Source organism: Phocoena phocoena, chromosome 4, assembly GCF_963924675.1.
Source record: "Phocoena phocoena chromosome 4, mPhoPho1.1, whole genome shotgun sequence".
In the NCBI taxonomy this organism is placed as follows: domain Eukaryota; kingdom Metazoa; phylum Chordata; class Mammalia; order Artiodactyla; family Phocoenidae; genus Phocoena; species Phocoena phocoena.
The window spans coordinates 19,032,345-19,056,393 of record NC_089222.1 but is presented as its reverse complement, the minus strand read 5'-3'; the positions used below and the strand labels follow the sequence as shown (position 1 = coordinate 19,056,393).

General features: G+C 41.4%; 1 protein-coding gene across 1 annotated transcript in view; it reads right to left on the bottom strand.

The window, feature by feature from the left end:
- PCCB (propionyl-CoA carboxylase subunit beta) overlaps positions 1–24,049 on the bottom strand; it is a 100,047-nt gene that overhangs the window by 63,928 nt on the left and 12,070 nt on the right. Inside the window, exon 6 of the mRNA XM_065877074.1 lies at positions 12,698–12,808. Within this exon, the coding sequence (XP_065733146.1) occupies positions 12,698–12,808 (111 nt within the window). The remainder of the gene's footprint in view (positions 1–12,697; positions 12,809–24,049) is intronic.

Genomic DNA, 24,049 nt, shown 5'->3' with positions numbered 1-24,049 from the left:
TAGGAATTTTATTATATTTTAGATTATATCCGAAAATAGAGCAAATATGATTTTAGACTGATTGAACTCAGAATGTAACAGAAAAATGAATCAGTGTTTTCGACCTCAGCCACTGGAAGGCTGGTCTTGCCATTTATTGAGATGGGGAAGGCTACAAGAGAGCACTTTGGGAGGGCCTCATTAGAGATGAGAAACCCATTAAAGCCCAAATGGAAATGTTGATAGGCAACTGAAGGTTTAATCCTGGAGTTCAGGAGACCGTTCCATCCTGAAGAAATAGGTTTGAGAGTTGTCAGCACATACATAGATGGATATTTAAAGTCTTGAGGCAGGATAAGATCACCAAGGGAATGAGAGAATTGCTAGAAGAAAACCAAGAGAGTATAGTGCCCTGATGTTTCAAAGAGGAAGAAGTGATGACATAGGTCAAATGCTGCTGGAAGGTCAAGTAAGATAGGACTGAGAAATGTCAACTGGATTTAATGATATAGAAATCGTTGGTGTCTTTGATACAAGAAATTGCCATTATCAGTGACTCTGAATAGAATAATATCCTTTCCATCATAAATTAAATGTCTAAATATATTTAGATCTATCTTTCAGTTCTGTCCTGTTACTCAATTCTGTTCTGTTCCCTGGTCTATTTATTTACAAACTGAACAAATAGTTTTAGTTATTTTAGCTTTAAAACGTATTTTCTCACCTGGCAGGACTAGCCTTTCATTGCACTTCCTTCATGGAATGTCTACTCTTACATTGTAGTTTTCTTGTTAATATGAACTTGTCTAGATCTTTAAGAAAGAATCTGTTAGCATTTTTATTGTACTCTCATTAAACACACGGAATAGTTAAGATGTAGAATGGTTAAGGCTTAATGATTAGTTGCGGAGGACAAGAAAGAGGAGGTGGTGCCAATATGCAGGTGTTAATTAAAGTTCTGCAAGTGGAGGATGGGATTGCTTAGGATGAAAACACAGGATTAAAAGATACAGCGTACAAAAAGTACAAAAAATACAGTGTATTTCTATACACTATGTACAAAATATACACTATATAGAAAATATCTGAAAAAGAAATAAAACCTGCCCATTCACGATAGCATCAAACATTACAAAATACCTATGTATAAATTTAACCAAGGAGGTGAAAGATCTAAACACTGAAAATTATAGAACTTTGATGAAAAACACCAAAGATGACACAAGTGGGAAAAAAATCCCATGTTTATAAAAATATTGTTAAAATGTCTGTACTACCCAAAGCCATCTATAGATTCAATGCAACTCCTATCAAAGTTCCAATGTCATTTTTCTACAGAAGTGTGGCGTCACATAAAAAGAAACACAGACCAATGGAACAGAATCAAGAGCCCAGAAACAAACTCTCACATATACAATCAACGAATACTTGACCAGGGAGCCAAGAACACTAAATGGGGAAAAGATAGTCTCTTCAATAAATGATGGTGGGAAAACTGGATAACCACATGCAGAAGATGAAACTGGACACATATCCTACACCACTCACAAAAATTAACTCAAAATAGGTTAAAGACTTAAAGACCCAACTCTGTAAAACTCCTAGAAAAAAACATAGGAGAAACACTCCCTGACACTGCTCCTGGCAATAATTTTATGGATGATACCAAAAGCAAACGCAATAGAAACAAAAATTGATAAGTGGGACTACTGCAAACTAAAAAGTTTCTACACAGCAAAAGCAACAATCAACAAAATGAAAAGGCAACCTACCGAACAGGAGAAAATATTTGCAAATCATATATCTGATAAGGGATTAATATCCAAAATATATAGAGAACTCATAAAACTTAATAGCAAAAAAAATTTTTTGATTAAAAAATGGGTAGAGGATCTGAATAGACATTTTTCCAAAGAAAACATACAAATGGCTAATGAAAAGATGCTCAACATCACTCATCATCAGTGAAATGCAAATCAAAACCACAATGAGGTTTTAGCCTCACACCTCTTAGAATGGCTATTAACAAAAAGACAAGAAATAACAAGTGCTAGTAAAGTTCTGGAGAAAAGGGAACACTGTGCACTCTTGGTAGGAATATAAATTGATACAGCCACTATAGAAAACAGTATGGAGGTTCCTCAAAAAACTAAAAATAGAACTACCAAATGATCCAGCAATCCCACTTCTGGGTATATATCCAAAGGAAATAAAATCAGGACCTCAAACAGAGGACTGCATTCCCATCTCACTGCAGCATTATTCACAGTAGCCAATATATGGAAACAACCTAAGTGTCCATCAATGGATGAATGGATTAAAAAAAAATGTGACATACATACAAATACACACAGAATTATCCACTGGATATCCATATCAATAAAAAAAACATGACACATACATACACACAGACAAACACAGAGAAATATTATTCAGCCATGAGAAAGAAGGAAATCCTGCCATTCGTGACATGAATGGATCTATAGGGCATTTCACTTAGCGTATGCTAAGTAAAATAAGTCAGACAGAGGAAGAGAAATACTATATGATCTCACTTATTCGTGGAACCTAAAACAGCTGAACTCAGAAAAAGAATAGTGGTTACTAAGAGCGGGGGTGGTGTTGGAGTGAGGGGAGATGTTGGTCAAAAGATACAAACTTCCAGTTATAAGATGAAGAAGTTCCGGGGATCTAATGTACAACATGGAGATTATAGTTAACAGTAATGTATCACATACTTGAAAACTGCTAAGAGAGTAGATCTTAAACGTTAATCACCACAAGAATGAAATGGTAATTATGAGAGCACTATGGGGGTAATCATTTTACAATATGTAAGTATCAAATCAACAGGTACACCTTAAGGGGGCTTCCCTGGTGACACAGTGGTTAAGAATCCGCCTGCCAATGAAGGAGGCACGGGTTCGAGCCCTGGTCTGGGAAGATCCCACATGCAGCAGAGCAACTAATACTGTGTGCCACAACTACTGAGCCTGCGCTCTAGAGCCTTCAAGTCACAGCTACTGAAGCCTGCGCGCCTAGAGCCTGTGCTCCGCAACAAGAGAAGCCACCGCAATGAGAAGCCCGTGCACCGCAACAAAGAGTAGCCCCCACTCACTGCAACTAGAGAAAGCCTGCGCACAGCAATGAAGACCCAACACAGCCAAAAATAAATAAATTATTTTTTTTAAAATGTACACCTTAAACAATGTTATATGTCAATTATATCTCAATAAAACTGGGAAAAAATGTTTTAAAAATAAGACAAAGCGGGGGGACCTTGAAGATGGCGGAAGAGTAAGACGCGGAGATCGCCTTCCTCCCCATGGATACACCAGAAATACATCCACACGTGGAACAACTCCTACAGAACACCTACTGAAGGCTGGCAGAAGACCTCAGACCTCCCAAAAGGCAAGAAACTCCCCACGTACCTGGGTAGGGCAAAAGAAAAAAAGAAAAAACAGAGACAAAAGAATAAGGACGGCACCTGCACCAGTGAGAGGGAGCTGTGAAGGAGGAAAAGTTTCCACACACTAGGAAGCCCCTCCGCGGGCAGAGACTGCGGGAGGCGGAGGGGGGAGTTTCGGGACCGCGGAGTAGTGCACAGTGACGGGTGCGGAGGGCAAAGCGGGGAGATTCCTGCACAGACGATCGGTGCCGACCAGCACTCACCAACCCGAGAGGCTTGTCTGCTCACCCGCCGGGGCGGGCGGGGCTGCAAGCTGAGGCTCGGGTTTTGGTTTTGGACGGAGCTCAGGGAGAGGACTGGGATTGGCGGCTTGAACATAGCCTGAAGGGGTTAGTGCACCACGACTAGCCGGGAGGGAGTTCGGGGAAAAGCCTGCACCTGCCGAAGAGGCAAGAGACTCTTTCTTCCCTCTTTGTTTCCTGGTGCGCGAGGAGAGGGGTTTAAGAGCGCTGCTTAAAGGATCTCCAGAGACGGGCGCGAGCCGCGGCTAAAAGCGCGAACCCCAGAGACGGGCGCGAGCCGCGGCTAAAACCGCGGACCCCAGAGACGGGCGGGAGACGCTAAGGCTGCTGCTGCCGCCACCAAGAGGCCTGTGTGCGAGCACAGGTCACTCTCCACACCCCTCTTCCGCGGAGCCTGTGCAGCCCGCCACTGCCAGGTTCCCGGGATCCAGGGACAACTTCCCCGGGACAACGCACGGCGGGCCTCAGGCTGGTGCAACGTCACGCCGGCCTCTGCCGCAACGTCACGCTGCCTCTGCCGCCGCAGGCCCGCCCCGCACGTAGTGCCCCTCCTACCCCCATCCCCCAACCCCCAGCCTGAGTGAGCCAGAGGCCCCGAATCAGCAGCTCCTTTAACCCCGTCCTGTCTGAGCGAAAAAACAGACGCCCTCCAGCGACCTACACGCAGAGGCAGGGCCAAATCCAAAGCTGAGCTCCTGTGAGCTGTGAGAACAAAGAAGAGAAAGGGAAATCTCTCCCAGCAGCCACAGAAGCAGCGGATTAAAGCTCCACTATCAACTTGATATACCCTGCATCTGTGGAATACCTGAATAGACAAGGAATGATCCCAAATTGAAGAGGGGGAATTTAGGAGCGAGGTCTATGATTTTTTTTCCCTTTTCCTCTTTTTGTGAATGTGTACGTGTATGCTTCTGTGTGAGATCTTGTATGTATACTCTTGCTTCCACCATTTGTCCTAGGGCTCTATCCGTCCATGATTTTTTTTTAAAAATTCTTTTTCTTAATAATTAAGTTTAATTGTAATAACTTTATTATACTTTACCTTCGTTCTTTCTTTCTTTCCTTCCTTCCTTCCCTCCTTTAGACAACGAATCACCCCAAATTGAGGAGGTGGTCTCTGAGAGCAAGATTTATGATTTTTCCCCCTTTACCTCTTTTTGTGAAGGTGCATGTGTATGCTTCTGTGTAAGATTTTCTCTGTATAGCTTTGCTTCCAACATTTGTCCTAAGGTTCTATCCGTCCCTTTTTTTTTTTTTAAATATTTTTTAATTCAATAACTATATTATACTTTATTTTATTTTTACTGTATCATCTTTCTTTCTGTCTTTTATCCTTCTTTCCCTCCTTCCTTCCTTCCTCCCTCCCTCCCTCCTTTCTTTCCTTCTTTGCGTCTTTCTTCCTTCCTTCCTTTCCACCTTTCCTTCTTTCTTTACTCATACTTCTACTAATTCTCTCTATTTTTTCTCCCTTTTATTCTGAGCTGTGTGGATGAAAGGCTCTTGGTGCTCCAACCAGGAGTCAGGGCTCTGCCTCTGAGGTAGGAGAGCCAACTTCAGGACACTGGTCAACAAGAGACCTCCCAGCTCCACATAATATTAAACGGTGGAAATCTCGCAGAGACCTCCATCTTAACACCAGCACCCAGCTTCACTCAACGACCAGCAAGCCACAGTGCTGGACAACCTATGCCAAACAACTAGCAAAACAGGAACACAACCCCACCCATTAGCAGAGAGGCTGCCTAAAATCATAATAAGGCCACAGACACCCCAAAACACACCACCAGATGTGAACCTGCCCACTAGAGAGACAAGATCCAGCCTCATCCAGCACAACACAGGCACTAGTCCCCTCCACCAGGAAGCCTACACAACCCACTGAAACAACCTTAGCCACTGGAGACAGACATCAAAAACAACGGGAACTACGAACGTGCAGCCTGCAAAAAGGAGACCCCAAACACAGTAAGATAAGCAAAATGAGAAGACAGAAAAACACACAGCAGATGAAGGAGCAAGATAAAAACCCACCAGACCTAACAAATGAAGAGGAAATAGGCAATCTACCTGATAAAGAATTCAGAATAATGATAGTAAGGATGATCCGAAATCTTGGAAGTAGAATGGACAAAATGCAAGAAACAGTTAACAAGGACCTACAAGAACTAAAGATGAAACAAGCAACGATGAACAATGCAATAAATGAAATTAAAACCACTCTAGATAGGATCAATAGCAGAATAACTGAGGCAGAAGAACGGATAAGTGACCTGGAAGATAAAGTAGTGGAAATAACTACTGCAGAGCAGAATAAAGAAAAAAGAATGAAAAGAACTGAGGACAGTCTCAGAGACCTCTGGGACAACATGAAACGCACCAACATTCGAATTATAGGGGTTCCAGAAGAAGAAGAAAGAAAGAAAGGGTCTGAGAAAATATTTGAAGAGATTATAGTTGAAAACTTGCCTAATATGGGAAAGGAAATAGTTAATCAAGTCCAGGAAGCACAGAGAGTCCCATACAGGATAAACACAAGGAGAAACACGCCAAGACACATATTAATCAAACTGTCAAAAATTAAATACAAAGAAAGCATATTAAAAGCAGCAAGGGAAAAACAACAAATAACACACAAGGGAATCCCCATAAGGTTAACAGCTGATCTCTCAGCAGAAACCCTACAAGCCAGAAGGGAGTGGCAGGACATACTGAAAGTGATGAAGGAGTAAAGCCTGCAACCAAGACTACTCTACCCAGCAAGGATCTCATTCACATTTGATGGAGAAATTAAAACCTTTACCGACAAGGAAAAGCTGAGAGAGTTCAGCACCACCAAACCAGCTTTACAACAAATGCTAAAGGAACTTCTCTAGACACGAAACACAAGAGAAGAAAACGACCTATAGTAGCGAACCCAAAACAATATAGAAAATGGGAATAGGAACATACATATCGATAATTACCTTAAATGTAAATGGACTAAATGCTCCCACCAAAAGACACAGATTGCCTGAATGGATACAAAAACAAGACCCTTATATATGCTGTCTACAAGAGACCCACTTCAGACCTAGAGACACATACAGACTGAAAGTTAGGGGATGGAAAAAGATATTCCATGCAAATGGAAACCAAAAGAAAGCTGGAGTAGCAATTCTCATATCAGACAAAATAGACTTTAAAATAAGGACTATTAAAAGGGACAAAGAAGGACACTACATAATGATCAAGGGATTGATCCAAGAAGAAGATATAACAATTGTAAATATTTATGCACCCAACATAGGAGCACCTCAATACATAAGGCAAATACTAACAACCATAAAAGGGGAGATCGACAGTAACACATTCATAGTAGGGGACTTTAACACCCCACTTTCACCCATGGACAGATCATCCAAAATGAAAATAAATAAGGAAACACAAGCTTTAAATGATACATTAAACAAGATGGACTTAATTGATATTTATAGGACACTCCATCCAAAAACAACAGAATACACATTTTTCTCAAGTGCTCATGGAACATTCTCCAGGATAGATCATATCTTGGGTCACAAATCAAGCCTTGGTAAATTTAAGAAAATTGAAATTGTATCAAGTATCTTTTCTGACCACAACGCCATGAGACTACATATCAATTACAGGAAAAGATCTGTAAAAAATACAAACACATGGAGGCTAAACAATACACTACTTAATAATGAAGTGATCACTGAAGAAATCAAAGAGGAAATTAAAAAATACCTAGAAACAAATGACAACAGAGACACAACGACCCAAAACCTATGGGATGCAGCAAAAGCAGTTCTAAGGGGGAAGTTTATAGCAATACAAGCCCACCTTAAGAAGCAGGAAACATCTCGAATAAACAACCTAACCTTGCACCTCAAGCAATTAGAGAAAGAAGAACCAAAAAACCCCAAAGCTAGCAGAAGGAAAGAAATCATAAAAATCAGATCAGAAATAAATGAAAAAGAAATGAAGGAGACGATAGCAAAGATCAATAAAACTAAAAGCTGGTTCTTTGAGAAGATAAACAAAATAGATAAACTGCTAGCCAGACTCATCAAGAAAAAAAGGGAGAAGACTCAAATCAATAGAATTAGAAATGAAAAAGGAGAAGTAACAACTGACACTGCAGAAATAAAAAAAATCATGAGAGATTACTACAAGCAACTCTATGCCAATAAAATGGACAATCTGGAAGAAATGGACAAATTCTTAGAAATGCACAACCTGCCAAGACTGAATCAGGAAGAAATAGAAAATATGAACAGACCAATCACAAGCACTGAAATTGAAACTGTGATTAAAAACCTTCCAACAAACAAAAGCCCAGGACCAGATGGCTTCACACGTGAATTCTATCAAACGTTTAGAGAAGAGCTAACACCTATCCTTCTCGAACTCTTCCAAAATATAGCAGAGGGAGGAACACTCCCAAATTCCTTCTACGAGGCCACCATCACCTTGATACCAAAACCAGACAAGGATGTCACAAAGAAAGAAAACTACAGGCCAATATCACTGATGAACATAGATGCAAAAATCCTCAACAAAATACTAGCAAACAGAATCCAACAGCACATTAAAAGGATCATACACCATGATCAAGTGGGGTTTATTCGAGGCATGCAAGGATTCTTCAATATACGCAAATCTATCAATGTGATAAACCATATTAACAAATTGAAGGAGAAAAACCATATGATCATCTCAATAGATGCAGAGAAAGCTTTCGACAAAATTCAACACCCATTTATGATAAAAACCCTCCAGAAAGTAGGCATAGAGGGAACTTTCCTCAACATAATAAAGGCCATATATGACAAGCCCACAGCAAACATCATCCTCAATGGTGAAAAACTGAAAGCATTTCCACTAAGGTCAGGAACAAGACAAGGTTGCCCACTCTCACCACTACTTTTCAACATAGTTTTGGAAGTTTTAGCCACAGCAATCAGAGAAGAAAAGGAAATAAAAGGAATCCAAATCGGAAAAGAAGAAGTAAAGCTGTCACTGTTTGCAGATGACATGATACTATACATAGAGAATCCTAAAGATGCTACCAGAAAACTACTAGAGCTAATCAGTGAATTTGGTAAAGTAGCAGGATACAAAATTAATGCACAGAAATCTCTGGCATTCCTATATACTAATGATGAAAAATCTGAAAGTGAAATCAAGAAAACACTCCCATTTACCATTGCAACAAAAAGAATAAAATATCTAGGAATAAACCTACCTAAGGAGACGAAAGAGCTGTATGCAGAAAATTATAAGACACTGATGAAAGAAATTAAAGATGATACAAATAGATGGAGAGATATACCATGTTCTTGGATGGGAAGAATCAACATTGTGAAAATGACTCTACTACCCAAAGCAATCTACAGATTCAATGCAATCCCTATCAAACTACCACTGGCATTTTTAACAGAACTAGAACAAAAAATTTCGCAATTTGTATGGAAACACAAAAGACCCCGAATAGCCAAAGCAATCTTGAGAACGAAAAAAGGAGCTGGAGGAATCAGGCTCCCTGACTTAAGACTATATTACAAAGCAACAGTAATCAAGACAGTATGGTACTGGCACAAAAACAGAAAGATAGATCAGTGGAACAGGATAGAAAGCCCAGAGATAAACCCACACACATATGGACACCTTATCTTTGATAAAGGAGGCAGGAATGTACAGTGGAGAAAGGACAGCCTCTTCAATAAATGGTGCTGGGAAAACTGGACAGGTACATGTAAAAGTATGAGATTAGGGCTTCCCTGGTGGCACAGTGGTTGAGAGTCCGCCTGCCGATGCAGGGGACACGAGTTCGTGCCCCGGTCCGGGAGGATCCCACATGCCGCGGAGCAGCTGGGCCCGTAAGCCATGGCCGCTGGGCCTGCGCGTCCGGAGCCTGTGCTCCACAATGGGTGAGGCCAAAGCAGTGAGAGGCCCGCGTACCAAAAATTAAAAAATAAATTTAAAAAAAAAGTATGAGATTAGATCACTCCCTAACACCATACACAAAAATAAGCTCAAAATGGATTAAAGACCTAAATGTAAGGCCAGAAACTATCAAACTCTTAGAAGAAAACATAGGAAGAACACTCTATGACATAAATCACAGCAAGATCCTTTCTGACCCACCTCCTAGAGTAATGGAAATAAAAACAAAAATAAACAAATGGGACCTAATGAAACTTCAAAGCTTTTGCACAGCAAAGGAAACCATAACCAAGACCAAAAGACAACCCTCAGAATGGGAGAAATCATTTGCAAATGAAGCAACTGACAAAGGATTAATCTCCAAAATTTACAAGCAGCTCATGCAGCTCAATAACAGAAAAACAAACAACCCCATCCAAAAATGGGCAGAAGACCTAAATAGACATTTCTCCAAAGAAGATATACAGAATGCCAACAAACACATGAAAGAATGCTCAACATCATTAATCATTAGAGAAATGCAAATCAAAACTACAATGAGATATCATCTCACACCAGTCAGAATGGCCATCATCAAAAAATCTAGAAACAATAAATGCTGGAGAGGGTGTGGAGAAAAGGGGACACTCTTGCACTGCTGGTGGGAATGTGAAATGGTTCAGCCACTATGGAGAACAGTATGGAGGTTCCTTAAAAAACTACAAATAGAATTACCATATGACCCAGCAATCCCACTACTGGGCATATACCCTGAGAAAACCAAAATTCAAAAAGAGTCATGTACCAAAATGTTCATTGCAGCTCTATTTACAATAGCCCGGAGATGGAAACAACCTAAGCGCCCATCATCGGATGAATGGATAAAGAAGATGTGGCACATATACCCAATGGAATATTACTCAGCCTTAAAAAGAAATGAAATTGGGCTATTTGTAATGAGATGGATAGACCTAGAGTCTGTCATACAGAGTGAAGTCAGTCAGAAAGAAAAAGACAAATACCGTATGCTAACACATATATATGGAATTTAAGGGAAAAAAATGTCATGAAGAACCTAGGGGTAAGACAGGAATAAAGACGCAGACCTACTGGAGAACGGACTTGAGGATATGGGGAGGGGGAAGGGTGAGTTTTGACAGGGCGAGAGAGAGTCATGGACATATACACACTAACAAACGTAGTAAGGTAGATAGCTGGGGGGAAGCAGCCGCAAGGCACAGGGATATTAGCTCGGTGCTTTGTGACAGCCTGGAAGGGTGGGATGGGGAGAGTGGGAGGGAGGGAGACGCAAGAGGGAAGACATATGGGAACATATGTATATGTATAGCTGATTCACTTTGTTATAAAGCAGAAACTAACACACCATTGTAAAGCAATTATACCCCAATAAAGATGTTTAAAAAAAATAAATAAAAAAAATTTTTAAAAATAAGACAAAGCAGGGCTTCCCTGGTGGTGCAGTGGTTAAGAATCTGCCTGGCCAATGCAGGGAACACGGGTTCGAGCCCTGGTCCGGGTAGATCCCACATGCCACGGAGCAACTAAGCCCGTGCACCACAACTACTGAGACTGTGCTCTAGAGTCTGCAAGCCACAACTACTGAGCCCACATGCCACAACTACTGAAGCCCACGCGCCTAGAGCCCGTGCTCTGCAACGAGAAGCCACCGCAGTGAGAAGCCAGCGCACTGCAATGAAGAGCAGCCCCCACTCGCCTCAACTAGAGAAAGCCCATGTGCAGCAATGAAGACCCAACACAGCCAAAAAAAAGAATAAATTAATTTAAAAAAAATAAGAGAAAGCAGTTTAGAATTTTCCAGCATGTATGTAGGGAGAGGAGGAAAGAATGGCCAGAAGAATTGATCCCACACCTCCATTCCTGCCAGGTAGGAACACAATTGGGGTAGTACCACGTAGGTATGGCATATATAGATTTAGTGGGCAAAGTTCAAGGAATCCTGCTTTGCTCAGGAAATAAGAGATGTGTTCATCTTAATTTTTAAAGTCCACCCTAAACTGAACATTGAACATTTAAGTTGCTTTTAACCTGTCACCAAGAAAGAATAGTTGAGTCAAGGGGTAAGCACTTTGTTAAACTTTAATTCCTACTGCCAAAGAGAAAAGTATTTCCTATTCTATTTAATGCTCCTCTATTTACACTGTTTTCATACTGGATGAATCTCTTTCCTTTTTGCCCCATAATTTGTCTTGACATTTTTTGTTTGTTTGTTTGCGGTACGCGGGCCTCTCACTGTTGTGGCCTCTTCCGTTGCGGAGCACAGGCTCCAGACGCACAGGCTCAGCGGCCACGGCTCACGGGCCTAGCCGCTCCGCAGCATGTGGGATCTTCCCGGACCGGGGCACGAACCCATGTCCCCTGCATCGGCGGGGACTCTCAACCACTGCGCCACCAGGAAAGCCCTGTCTTGACATTTATTGCTCATTATGGTTAAAAATATTTAAGAGGAAAAGACTGATTTCTTTTTTAAGTATCAGGTTAAAGGTAATTACCCATGTATGATTTCAAATAGGCTTCTTTTAAAAATCATTTTAAAATATCATTTCATATAAATCATGTAATAAAGATATGGACCTCTTTACAATGAAGTTGGAGATCAGATTTACCATTACCATCATAGACAAAATGTAATAAAATGGCAAACAGCTGAAGAAATAAAGGTGGGACATAAGAAACAACCTCCTAGTGAAGCAGTTTACAGAAAAGCTTTCCATGAGAAACTTTCTGAATAGGATTCAGTAAACGATCATCTGTCTGGGCAGAGGATAGGACCTTTGATTACCTGAAAATCATTTGCAATTCAGATCAACAAGTAAAATCACCCACCAATGAAGTAGACAAGCACATTCTGCCACTGAACCCACACAAGCTACAGTCTTCATGCCAAAACCTTCTCTCCACCAAGACCTTATCAGCACTGCACTGAAATCCAATAAGCGTGCAGATAACAACCCAGATCTGGGTCAGGAATTATTGTTATTGCAGGTGAGGTACTGCACAACTCTCAAAGGGCAGGAGAACCAGGTCCTTTTCTTACCTTTACCATGAACGTGAAGTCTGTTAGGGCCGGGGAGTAGACAGCCCCACCAGCACATGGGCCCATGATCAGAGAAATCTGAGGGATGACTCCGGATGCCGTGACATTCCTCTGCCAAAAGAGAAAGGCAAAGGCATCTGGTTACAGAGGTGTTCAAGGCATTACCTGCAGAAAGACAGAGGCAACAATAAAAGTACATTTGGCTTTTATTCACAGAAATTCTATCCTAGAGACAAGAGGCCTAATCTGTACAGTTTCTTCCAGAATATTGTATATGCAACTTTTCCCATAGCTGGTGGGATGGTTGGCATATTACTTTCTGGGGCAAGTAAAACCTCTTCTCTCCTTGGCAGGGCGGTAGTTCCCCGAAAGCTCCACCAGGACATGAGCTCAGAGAGAATCCTACCACTCTCACCCCAGCTCTAAACACACCTCAGGCAAGGACCCCTGTCTGTACAAAACTGGCTGGAATAATGAAAGAAAACCTTAGGTGGAATATACAGGGCCAACACTTACCCTGGATCCATGACCTCTACTTGGAGCCCCTTCACACCCTCCACAGAGGATGCCCAACAGTTACAAGGCAAGGCTAAGAGGCAGGTGCTACTTTACTCAGTCTTCAATGTCTGCCCACCCCTATACAGGGCAGATGGGCAATAGGGAGGTGGCAGAAGGCAAAAAGGTTCCATAGGGACAAAGGTGAAGAGCCAAGCCTCAGGCCACCTTCCAGGAAAAACAAGATTTCCCAGGGGGCTTGAAGACCCAGGAAAGATAAGAGCCCAATGACTCCTTGCCCATCCCCCAGCTTCTAACCTTCCCTGAGCCCCATCAGCTTAAGAGAAGTATGTCCACTTTTAGCCTTGACCTGGGTCTGAGACCAATTTCTATAATTCACAGGACATAGCTCACAACAGCACAAAAAGGCATCCACAGAGAGGATTCCGAGAAGATGATAGAATGGGAAGCATCAGGAATCTGTCTCCCCACCTGGACAAAAATTACACTGGCAGAATCTGTCTGATGTAACTTTCTGGAGCTCTGTTAAGCCTACTGAAGGCTTAACATCCATAGGAAGATTTAGAGGGCAAATCGTGGTTAATTTCAGTCAATTTCAACTGGTAGCACTGTAGCAGCTACCCCTACCCACCCCCTACCCCCAGCCATGAGGCATGCAGCTGTGCATGTGTTCCTGCAGTGGCTTATACAGAGGCAGACAAAAAGGACCCTGCCCTCCAAATTTCGCAAATCTATGCTCCGACAGCTGGTTGTTGATTCTGATCAGAGGTGAAGTTAGGAAGTTAGGTGGCCATTGTTGTTACACCTCACCCCATTGTTGCAAGCTCCTCCCCCTCCAGCTCAAAATCACTTGCATTAGGGAAATGCAAATCAAAACTAGAATGAGATACCACATCACACACATTAAGATGACTACTATCAAAAAAAGAGAAAACAAGTGGTGTTGGTGAGGATGTGGAGAAAGTGGAACCCTTGTGCACTATTGGTAAGAATGTAAAATGGTACAGCTGCTGTGCAAAACAGCATGGTGGTTCCTCAAAAAATTTTAAATAGAATTACCAAATGATCCAGAAATTCTACTTCTGGGGATATACCAAAAAGAATGGAAAACAGGGTCTCAAGGAGATAACTTGTACACCCACATTCATAGCAGCATTACTCACAATAGGTGAAACATGGAATCAACCCAAATGCCCATCAACAGATAAATGGATAAACAAAATGTGGTATATCTATACAATGGAATATTATTCATCCTTGAAAAGGAAGGAAATCCTGTCACATGTTACAACATAGATGAAACTTGAGGACATTGTGCTAAGTGAAATAATAAGCCAGTCACAAAAAGACTAACACTGTACAATTTTACTTAAGTTATTTAGTCAAAATAATAGAGACAAAGTAGAAGGGTGGTTACCAGGGGCTGGCAGAGAGGATAACGGGGGGTGACTGTTTAATGGGTATAGAGTTTCAGTTTTGCAAGACAAAAAGTTATGGAGATGGCCCCTGTCCACCTCCCTACGGCTGCCCCGCTAGCTGAAAAGTTTCTCCAGGTGTGGAATTCCAGGCTACCACCAGCACAGAGTGTGCACGCCAGTCAGGAACCAGCCCACCCGATGGCCTGGAGGGCAACGGATATGTCAGAAACTGAAGCAAGAACGTACTCGGCAGAGGGGGGAGTCAAGATGGCAGACTAGGAGGATGCAGAATTCATGTCTCTGCACAACTAGGGCACCTACTAGGCACCGGTGGGGGACCACAGACACCTAAGGGGATGGGAGGAACCCCCAGTGACACGGTCCTAAGCAAAGGCCCTGCCTCATGCTCAGACCTCACCCCCCCACCGGCCTAAGTTCCACCCCACCCTAAACCCTGCCCCTGCCTAAGTTCCACCCCTCCTAAACTCCACCCCAAGAGCCAAGTCTTCTTTTTTCTTTTTCATTTTTCCTCTTTTAGATTGGGGTACTGTTTTACCTTGTTGATTCACTATTGTTGATTCATTTATATTTTTATATTTCCTAATAAATTTTTTATTTTCCAATTTTATTTTATTCTTCATACTTTGTTACTGTTCTCTCCTTTTGGCTTGTTCCCCCCATGCCCCCACTTTTTTTCTATTTTTTCTGTTGTGGTTTTATATTACCTTGTTGTAGTTGTTTCAATTATATTTTTATGTTTCCTAATATATTTTTTACGTTTCTAATTTTATTTTATTTTTTTAATTTTTTGTATTTTTTTTGCGTTACGCGGGTCTCTCACTGTTGTGGCCTCTCCCATTGTGGAGCACAGGCTCCAGACGCACAGGCTCAGCAGCCATGGCTCACGGGCCCAGCCACTCCACAGCATGTGGGATCTTCCCAGACTGCGGCACGAACCCATGTCCCCTGCATCGGCAGGCGGACTCTCAACCTGTGCCACCAGGGAAGCCCTTATTTTGTTTTTTATTCTTTGATATTCTTTGCTCCTTTTCTTTTTTTTTTTTCTTTTTTTTTTGCCACACCACATAGCTTGCGGGATCTTGGTTCCCCGGCCAGAGGCTGGGCCCGAGCTCCTGTGGTGGGAGCTCTGAGTCCAAACTGCTGGACTAACAGAGAACCTCAGACCCCAGCAAATATTAATCGGAGTGAGGTCTCCTGGAGGTATTAATCTCAGCACTAAGACCCAGATCTATCCAACTGCCTGCAAACTCCAATGCTGGATGCCTCAAGCCAAACAACCAGTAAGGCAGGAATACCGCCCCACCTATCCAAAAACAAAAAAAACAAAAAAGAAACAACAAAAAAATATGTTACAGATGAAGGAGCAAGGTAAATACCTAAAAAACCAGATAAATGAAGACGAAATAGGCAACCTACCTGAAAAAGAATTGAAAATAATGACAGTAGGGCTTGCTGGTGGTGCAGAGGTTGAGAGTCTGCCTGCCGATGCAGGGGACACAGGTTCATGCCCCAGTCTGGGAAGATCCCACATGCCGCGGAGCGGCTGGGCCCGTGAGCCATGGCTGCTGAGCCTGTGCATCCGGAGCCTGTGCTCCGCAACGGGAGAGGCCACAACAGTGAGAGGCCCGCGTACCGCAAAAAATTTTTCAAAATAAAATAAAATAAAATGACAGTAAAGATGTTCAAAAATCTCGGGAACAGAATGAAGAAAATACAAGAGACATTTAACAAGAATCTAGAAGAACTAAAGAGCAAACAAACAGTGATGAAAACAATAACTGAAATTAATAATACTCTAGAAGGAATCAATAGCAAAATAACTGAGGCAGAAGAATGAATAAGTGACCTGCAAGATACAATAGTGGAAAGAACTGCCGAGGAGCAGAATAAAAAAAATAATGAAAAGAATTGAGGACAGTCTCAGAGACCTCTGGGACAACATTAAACACACCAACATTCGAATTATAACGGTCCCGGAAGAAGAATAGAAAAAGAAAGGGTCTGAGAAAATATTTGAAGAGATTATAGTCAAAAACGTCCCTAACATGGGAAAGGAAACAGTCAATCAAGTCCAGGAAGCAGAGAGTCCCATACAGGATAAATCCAAGGAGAAACACGCCAAGACACATATCAATGAAACTATCAAAAACTGAATACAAAGAAAAAATATTAAAAGCAGCAATGGAAAAGCAACAACTAACATACAAGGGAATACCCATAAGGTTAACAGCTGATCTTTTAGCAGAAACTCCACAACAAAGAAGGGAGTGGCAGGACATATTTAAAGTGATGGAAGGGGAAAACCTACAAGCAAGATTATTCTACGCAGCAAGGATCTCATTCAGATTCGACAGAGAAGTTAAAACCTTTACAGACAAGCAAAAGGTAAGAGAATTCAGCACCACCAAACCAGCTTTACAACAAATGCTAAAGGATCTTCTCTAGGCAGTAAACACAAGAGAAGGAAAAGACCTACAATAACAAACCCAAAAGAATTAAGAAAATGGTAACAGGAACATACATATTGATAGCTACCTTAAATATAAATGGATTAAATGCTGCAACCAAAAGACACTGACTGGCTAAATGGATACAAAAACAAGACCCATATATATGCTGCTACAAGAGAACCACTTCAGACCTAGGGACACATACAGACTGAAAGTGAGGGCATGGAAAAACACATCCCATGCAAATGGAAATCAAAAGAAAGCTGGAACAGCAATTCTCATATCAGAAAAAATACTTTAAAATAAACACTATTACAAGAGACACAGGACACTACATAATGATCAACGGATCAATACAAGAAGATATAACAATTGTAAATATTTATGCAGCCAACATAAGAGCACCTCAATACATAGGGCACATGCTAACAGCCATAAAAGGGGAAATTGACAGTAACACAGTCATAGTAGGGGACGTTAACACCACACTTTCACCAATGGACAGATCATCCAAAATGAAAGTAAATAAGGAAACACAAGCTTTAAATGACACATTAAACAAGATAGACTTAATTGATATTTATAGGACATTCCATCCAAAAACAACAGAATACACTTTCTTCCCAAGTGCTCATGCAATATTCTCCAGGATAGACCTATCTTGGGTCACAAATCAAGCCTTGGTAAATTTAAGAAAACTGAAATCGTATCAAGTATCTTTTCCAACCACAACACTATGAGACTAGATATCAATTACAGGAAAAAAACCTAGAACCAAAAAATACCTAGACAAATGACAATGGAAACACGATGGACCAAAATTTATGGGATGCAGCAACAGCAGTTCTAAGAGGGAAGTTTATAGCAATACAATCCTACCTCAAGAAACAAGAAACATCTCAAATAAACAACCTAACCTTATATCTAAAGCAATTAGAGAAACAACAACAAAAAAACCCCAAAGTTAGCAGAAGGAAAGAAATCTTAAAGATCAGATCAGAAATAAATGAAAAAGAAATGAAGGAAACAATAGTAAAGATCAATAAAACTGAAAGCTGGTTCTTTGAGAAGATAAACAAAATTGATAAACCATTAGCAAGAGTCATCAAGAAAAAAAGGGAGAAGACTCAAATCAACAGAATTAGAAATGAAAAAGGTAAAGTTGGGCCTCCCTGGTGGCGCAGTGGTTGAAAGTCCGCCTGCCGAAGCAGGGGACACAGGTTTGTGCCCCAGTCCGGGAAGATCCCATATGCCACAGAGCGGCTGGGCCCGTGAGCCATGGCCGCTGAGCCTGCGCGTCCGGAGCCTGTGCTCCACAACGGGAGAGGCCACAGCAGTGAGAGGCCCGCGTACCACAAAAAAAAAAAAAAAAAAAGTAAAGTAACAAATGACACTGCAGAAATACAAAGGAACATAAGAGATTACTACAAGCAACTATACGCCAATGAAATGGACAACCTGGAAGAAATGGACAATTTCTTAGAAAAGTACAACCTTCTGAGACTGAATCAGGAAGAAATAGAAAATATAAACAGATCAATCACAGGCACTGAAATTGAAACTGTGATTAAAAATCTTCCAACAAACAAAAGCCCAGGACCAGATGGCTTCACAGACGAATTGTGTCAAACATTTAGAGAAGAGTTAACACCTATACTTCTCAAACTCCTCCAAATACAGTAGAGGGAGGAACACTCCCAAACTCATTCTACTCATTCATCACCCTGATACTAAAACCAGACAAAGATGTCACAAGAAAAGAAAACTACAAGCCAATATCACTGATAAACACAGATGCAAAAATACTCAACAAAATACTAGCAAACAGAATCCAACAGCACATTAAGAAGGTCATACACCATGATCAAATGGGGTTTATCCCAGGAATGCAAGGATTCTTCAATATACGCAAATCAATCAATGTGATACACCATATTAACAAATTGAAGGATAAAAACCATATGACAATCTCAATAAATTCAGAAAAAGCTTTCAACAAAATTCAACACGCACTTATGATAAAGACGCTCCAGAAGTAAGCATAGAGGGAACATACCTCAACATAATAATGGCCATTTAAGACAAACCCACAGCCAACATCGTCCTCAATGGTGAAAAACTGAAACCATTTCCTCTAAGATCAGGAACAAGACAAGGGTGCCCACTCTCACCACTATTATTCAACAGTTTTAGAAGTTTTAGCCACAGCAATCAGAGAAGACAAAGAAATAAAAGGAATCCAAATCAGAAAAGAAGAAGTAAAACTGTCACTGTTTGCAGATGACATGATACTATACATAGAGAATCCTAAAGATGCTACCAGAAAACTACTAGAGCTGATCAATGAATTTGGTAAAGTAGCAGGATACAAAATTAATGCACACAAATCTCTTGCATTGCTATACACTAATGATGAAAAATCTGAAAGAGAAATTAAGGAAACAATCCCATTTACCATTGTAACAAATAGAATAAAATACCCAGGAATAAACCTACCTAAGGGGACAAAAAATCTGTATGCAGAAAACTATAAGACACTGATCAAACAAATTCAAGATGATACAAACAGATGGAGAGATATACCACGTTCCTGGATTGGAAGAATCAACATTGTAAAAGTGACCATACTACCCAAAGCAATCTACAGATTCAATGCAATCCCTATCAAACTACCAATGGTATTTTTCACAGAACTAGAACAAAAAATTTCACAATTTGTATGGAAACACAAAAGACCCCGAATAACCAAAGCTATCTTGAGAAAGAAAAATGCAGATGGAGGCATCAGGCTCCCTGACTTCAGACTATACTACAATGCTACAGTAATCAAGACAGTATGGTACTGGCACAAAAACAGAAATATAGATCAATGGAACAGGATAGAAAGCCCAGAGATAAACCCATGTACATATGGTCACCTTATCTTTGATAAAGAACGCAAGAGTATAAAATGGAAAAAAAAAAGCCTCTTCAATAAGTGGTGCTAGGAAAACTGGACAGCTACATGTAAAAGAATGAAATTAGAACACTTCCTAACACCATACACAAAAATAAACTCAAAATGGATTAAAAACCTAAATTTAAGGCCAGACACTATAAAACTCTTAGAGGAAAACAAAGGCAGAACACTCTATGACATAAATCAGAGCAAGATCCTTTTTGACCCACCTCCTAGAGAAATGGAAATAAAACCAAAAATAAACAAATGGGACCTAATGAAACTTCAAAGCTTTTGCCCAGAAAAGGAAACCATAAACAAGATGAAAAGACAACCCTCAGAATGGGAGAAAATATTTGCAAATGAAGCAACTGACAAAGGACTAATCTCCAAAATTTACAAGCAGCTCATGCAGCTCAATATCAAAAAAAACAAAAAACCCAATCCAAAAATGCACAGAAGACCTAAATAGACATTTCTCCAAAGAAGATTGCCAACAAACACATGAAAGGATGCTCAACATCATTAATCATTAGAGAAATGCAAATCAAAACTACAATGAGGTACCACCTCATACCAGTCAGAATGGCCATCATCAAAAAATCTAGAAACAGTAAATGCTGGAGAGGGTGTGCAGAAAAGGGAACCCTCCTGCACTGTTGGTGGGAATGTAAATTGATACAGCCACCATGGAGAACAGTATGGAGGTTCCTTAAAAAACTACAAATAGAACTACCATACGACCCAGCAATCCCACTACTGGGCATATACCCTGAGAAAACCATAATTCAAATAGAGTCATGTACCACAATGTTCATTGCAGCTCTGTTTACAATAGCCAGGACATGGACACGACCTAAGTGTCCATCAATGGATGAATGGATAAAGAAGATGTGGCACGTATATACAATGGAATATTACTCAGCCATAAAAAGAAACGAAACTGTGTTATTTGTAGGGAGGTGGATGGACCTGTAGTCTGTCATACAGAGTGAAGTAAGTCAGAAGTAAGTCAGAAAGAGAAAAACAAATACCATATGCTAACACATATATATGGAATCTAAAAAAAATGGTTCTGAAGAACCTAGGGGCAGGACAGGAATAAAGATGCAGACGCAGAGAACAGACTTGAGGACATGGGGAGGGGGAAGGGTAAGCTGGGATGAAGTGAGAGAATACCATTGACATATACACTACCAAATGTAAAATAGCTAGCTAGTGGGAAGAAGCTGCACAGTACAGGGAGATCACCTCGGCGCTTTGTGACCACCTAGAGGGATGGGATAGGGAGGGTGGGAGGGAATGCAAGAGGGAGGCGATATGGGGATGTATGTGTGCATATGGCTAATTCACTTTGTTGTGCAGCACAAACTAGCACAGCATCATGAAGCAATTATACTCCAATAAAGATGTTAAAAAACATTAAAAAAAAGAAAAAAAAGAATTGACACTTAAAAAGTTATGGAGATGGGCTTCCCTGGTGGCGCAGTGGTTGAGAGTCTGCCTGCCGATGCAGGGGACACAGGTTAGTGCCCTGGTCCAGGAAGATCCCACATGCCGCGGAGCGGCTGGGCCCGTGAGCCATGGCCGCTGAGCCTGCGCGTCCGGAGCCTGTGCTCCTCAGTGGTAGAGGCCACAACAGTGAGAGGCCCGCATACCGCAAAAAAAAAAAAAAAAAAATGTTACGGAGATGGACAATGGTGATAGGTGCATAAAATTATGAACGTATTCAGTACAACTTAACTGTACATTTAGAATGTCTAAGTTTAGGGACTTCCCTGGTAGCACGTGGATAAGACTCTGTGCTCCCAATGCAGGGGGCCTGGGTTCGATCCCTGGTCAGGGAACTAGGTCCCACATGCATGCCGCAACTAATAGTTCGCAAGCCACGACTAAGGAGCCCAGCAAGCCGCAACTAAGGAGCCTGCCTGCCACCACTAAGACCTGGTGCAACCAAATAAATAAATTTTTTTTTTAAATGTCAACTACAATTGGCACTTGCCATCTACCTCTACAAGGATTAAGTCTTGTGCATTTGCAGCCGCTGACTTTCAATACCCCACCGAAAGGAGTTCAGGGTAGAAAGCTGAAATTAGGAACTCTGTGCTCTGGGAAAAACTGGCAGAACAGGTCTTCAGAAAGTTAGATATTTTCAGGAGCCAATTTTATGAGCCCAATTCTTGTATCTCCTCATATCTAGAAAAACACTAAAATCCTTCATGGTCACGTCTGCTCCTCGTGACTAGCAGTAACTTTCATGAGACTAGCAGAAAACTTCTACAAAAAATATGTGCTTGATTGCATGTATTCCCCCTTCACCAAAATCACATATATTCAGACCTTCTCTCCTACCTCTTTGGAGCAGTTTCTCAGAGCTATCTGGGATGCTGTCTCCTGAGCTGCAGTCCTCATTTTGCCCCAAGTAAAACTTAACTCACAACTCTCACATTGTGCATTTATTTTTAAGTTGACACAACTTTTAGTGTGTGAACAGTTTTTAAGTCCACAACTCTGAGGAACAGCAAAAAAAAGGAAAAAAGAACAGAGGCTGAGGGACCTGTGGGAAATCAAATGTACCAACATACACATCATAAGACTATCAGAAGAGAAAGTGTGCTTCTGATGTAAGGATAAGCATATACATCAATGGAAAAAAACTGAGTCAAGAAATAAACCCTTATATTTATGGTCAATTGATTTTCTTTCCACCAACGTGCCAGGACCATTCAGTAGGGAAAGAACAGTCATGTCAATTAATGGTGGTGGGACAAGGATGAATTTGGACCCTGACCTCAGACCATACTCAAAAATTAACTCAAAAGGGATCACAAACCTAATATGAAGGCCAAAAACCTATAAAACCTCATGGAAAAAAAACTGAGACAGGCTGGGAGCTGGGACCCTTTGCTGCAGTGCTGCAGTGCTGCAGTGCTGCAGTGCTTGCACCTGGACACACCTCTCCTCGAGCAACAAAATACAAGAAAACTACATGGGACTAAAAGTAACTGCATGCAGGTGCAATCAGGGCAAATTCTGGACAAGAGATACAAAGAGACCAAAAAATGCAACTGCCACTTTTGAAAAGCCCGGAGCTAAAGCAGGGTACTGCACATGCCCCCTGCACACCACACCACCTAAGGGGTGGGCAGACCACCTAAGCCACCCCTCCAGCCCGACTCCCAGACACACCCCTATCCTCATCCCATGTAATGAAAAAGCTCGCTTGCACCCTCCTCAGCGAGCAAGCAAGCAAGGGAACCTGTTGTTTGTTCTCGCTCCCTCCTGCTGCAGCAGGGGCCCCAATAAAGCCTTGTCTGAATTTCTTGTCTGGCCTCTGACCAATTTCTATTGATTAAGGAGGCCAAGAACCCTGGTTGGTAACAAAACCACTAGACAAAATCTTCATGACTTTGTATTGAGCACAGTTCTTACATGAGAATAAAAGCATGATCTACAAAAGAAAAAAACTGATAAACTGGACTTTAAGATTTAAAACTTTTGCACTTAAAACGCCACCATTAAGAAATAGAAAGCCACAGGGACTCCCCTGGTGGCAGTGGTTAAGAATCCGCCTGCCAATGCAGGGGACACAGGTTCGAGCACTGCTCCGGAAGATCCCACATGCCGTGGAGCAACTAAGCCCGTGTGCCACAACTACTAAGCCTGTGCTCTAGAGCCCACAAGCTACAACTACTGAGCATACATGCCACAACTACTGAAGCCCGCGTGCCTAGAGCCCATGCTCCTCAACAAGAGAAGCCACCGCAATGAGAAGCCTGCCCACTGCAATGAAGAGTAGCCCCCGCTCCCTGAAACTACAGAAAGCCCACATGCGGCAATGAAGACCCAACATAGCCAAATATAAATGATAAATTAATTAATTTACCAAAAAAAAGAAAAGAAATGAAAAGCCACAGACTAGTAAAAAAAAAATTGAAAATCATATATCTGATAGAAGACTTGTATCCTGAATATATAAAGAACTCTTACCCAAAATCCAATTACAAAA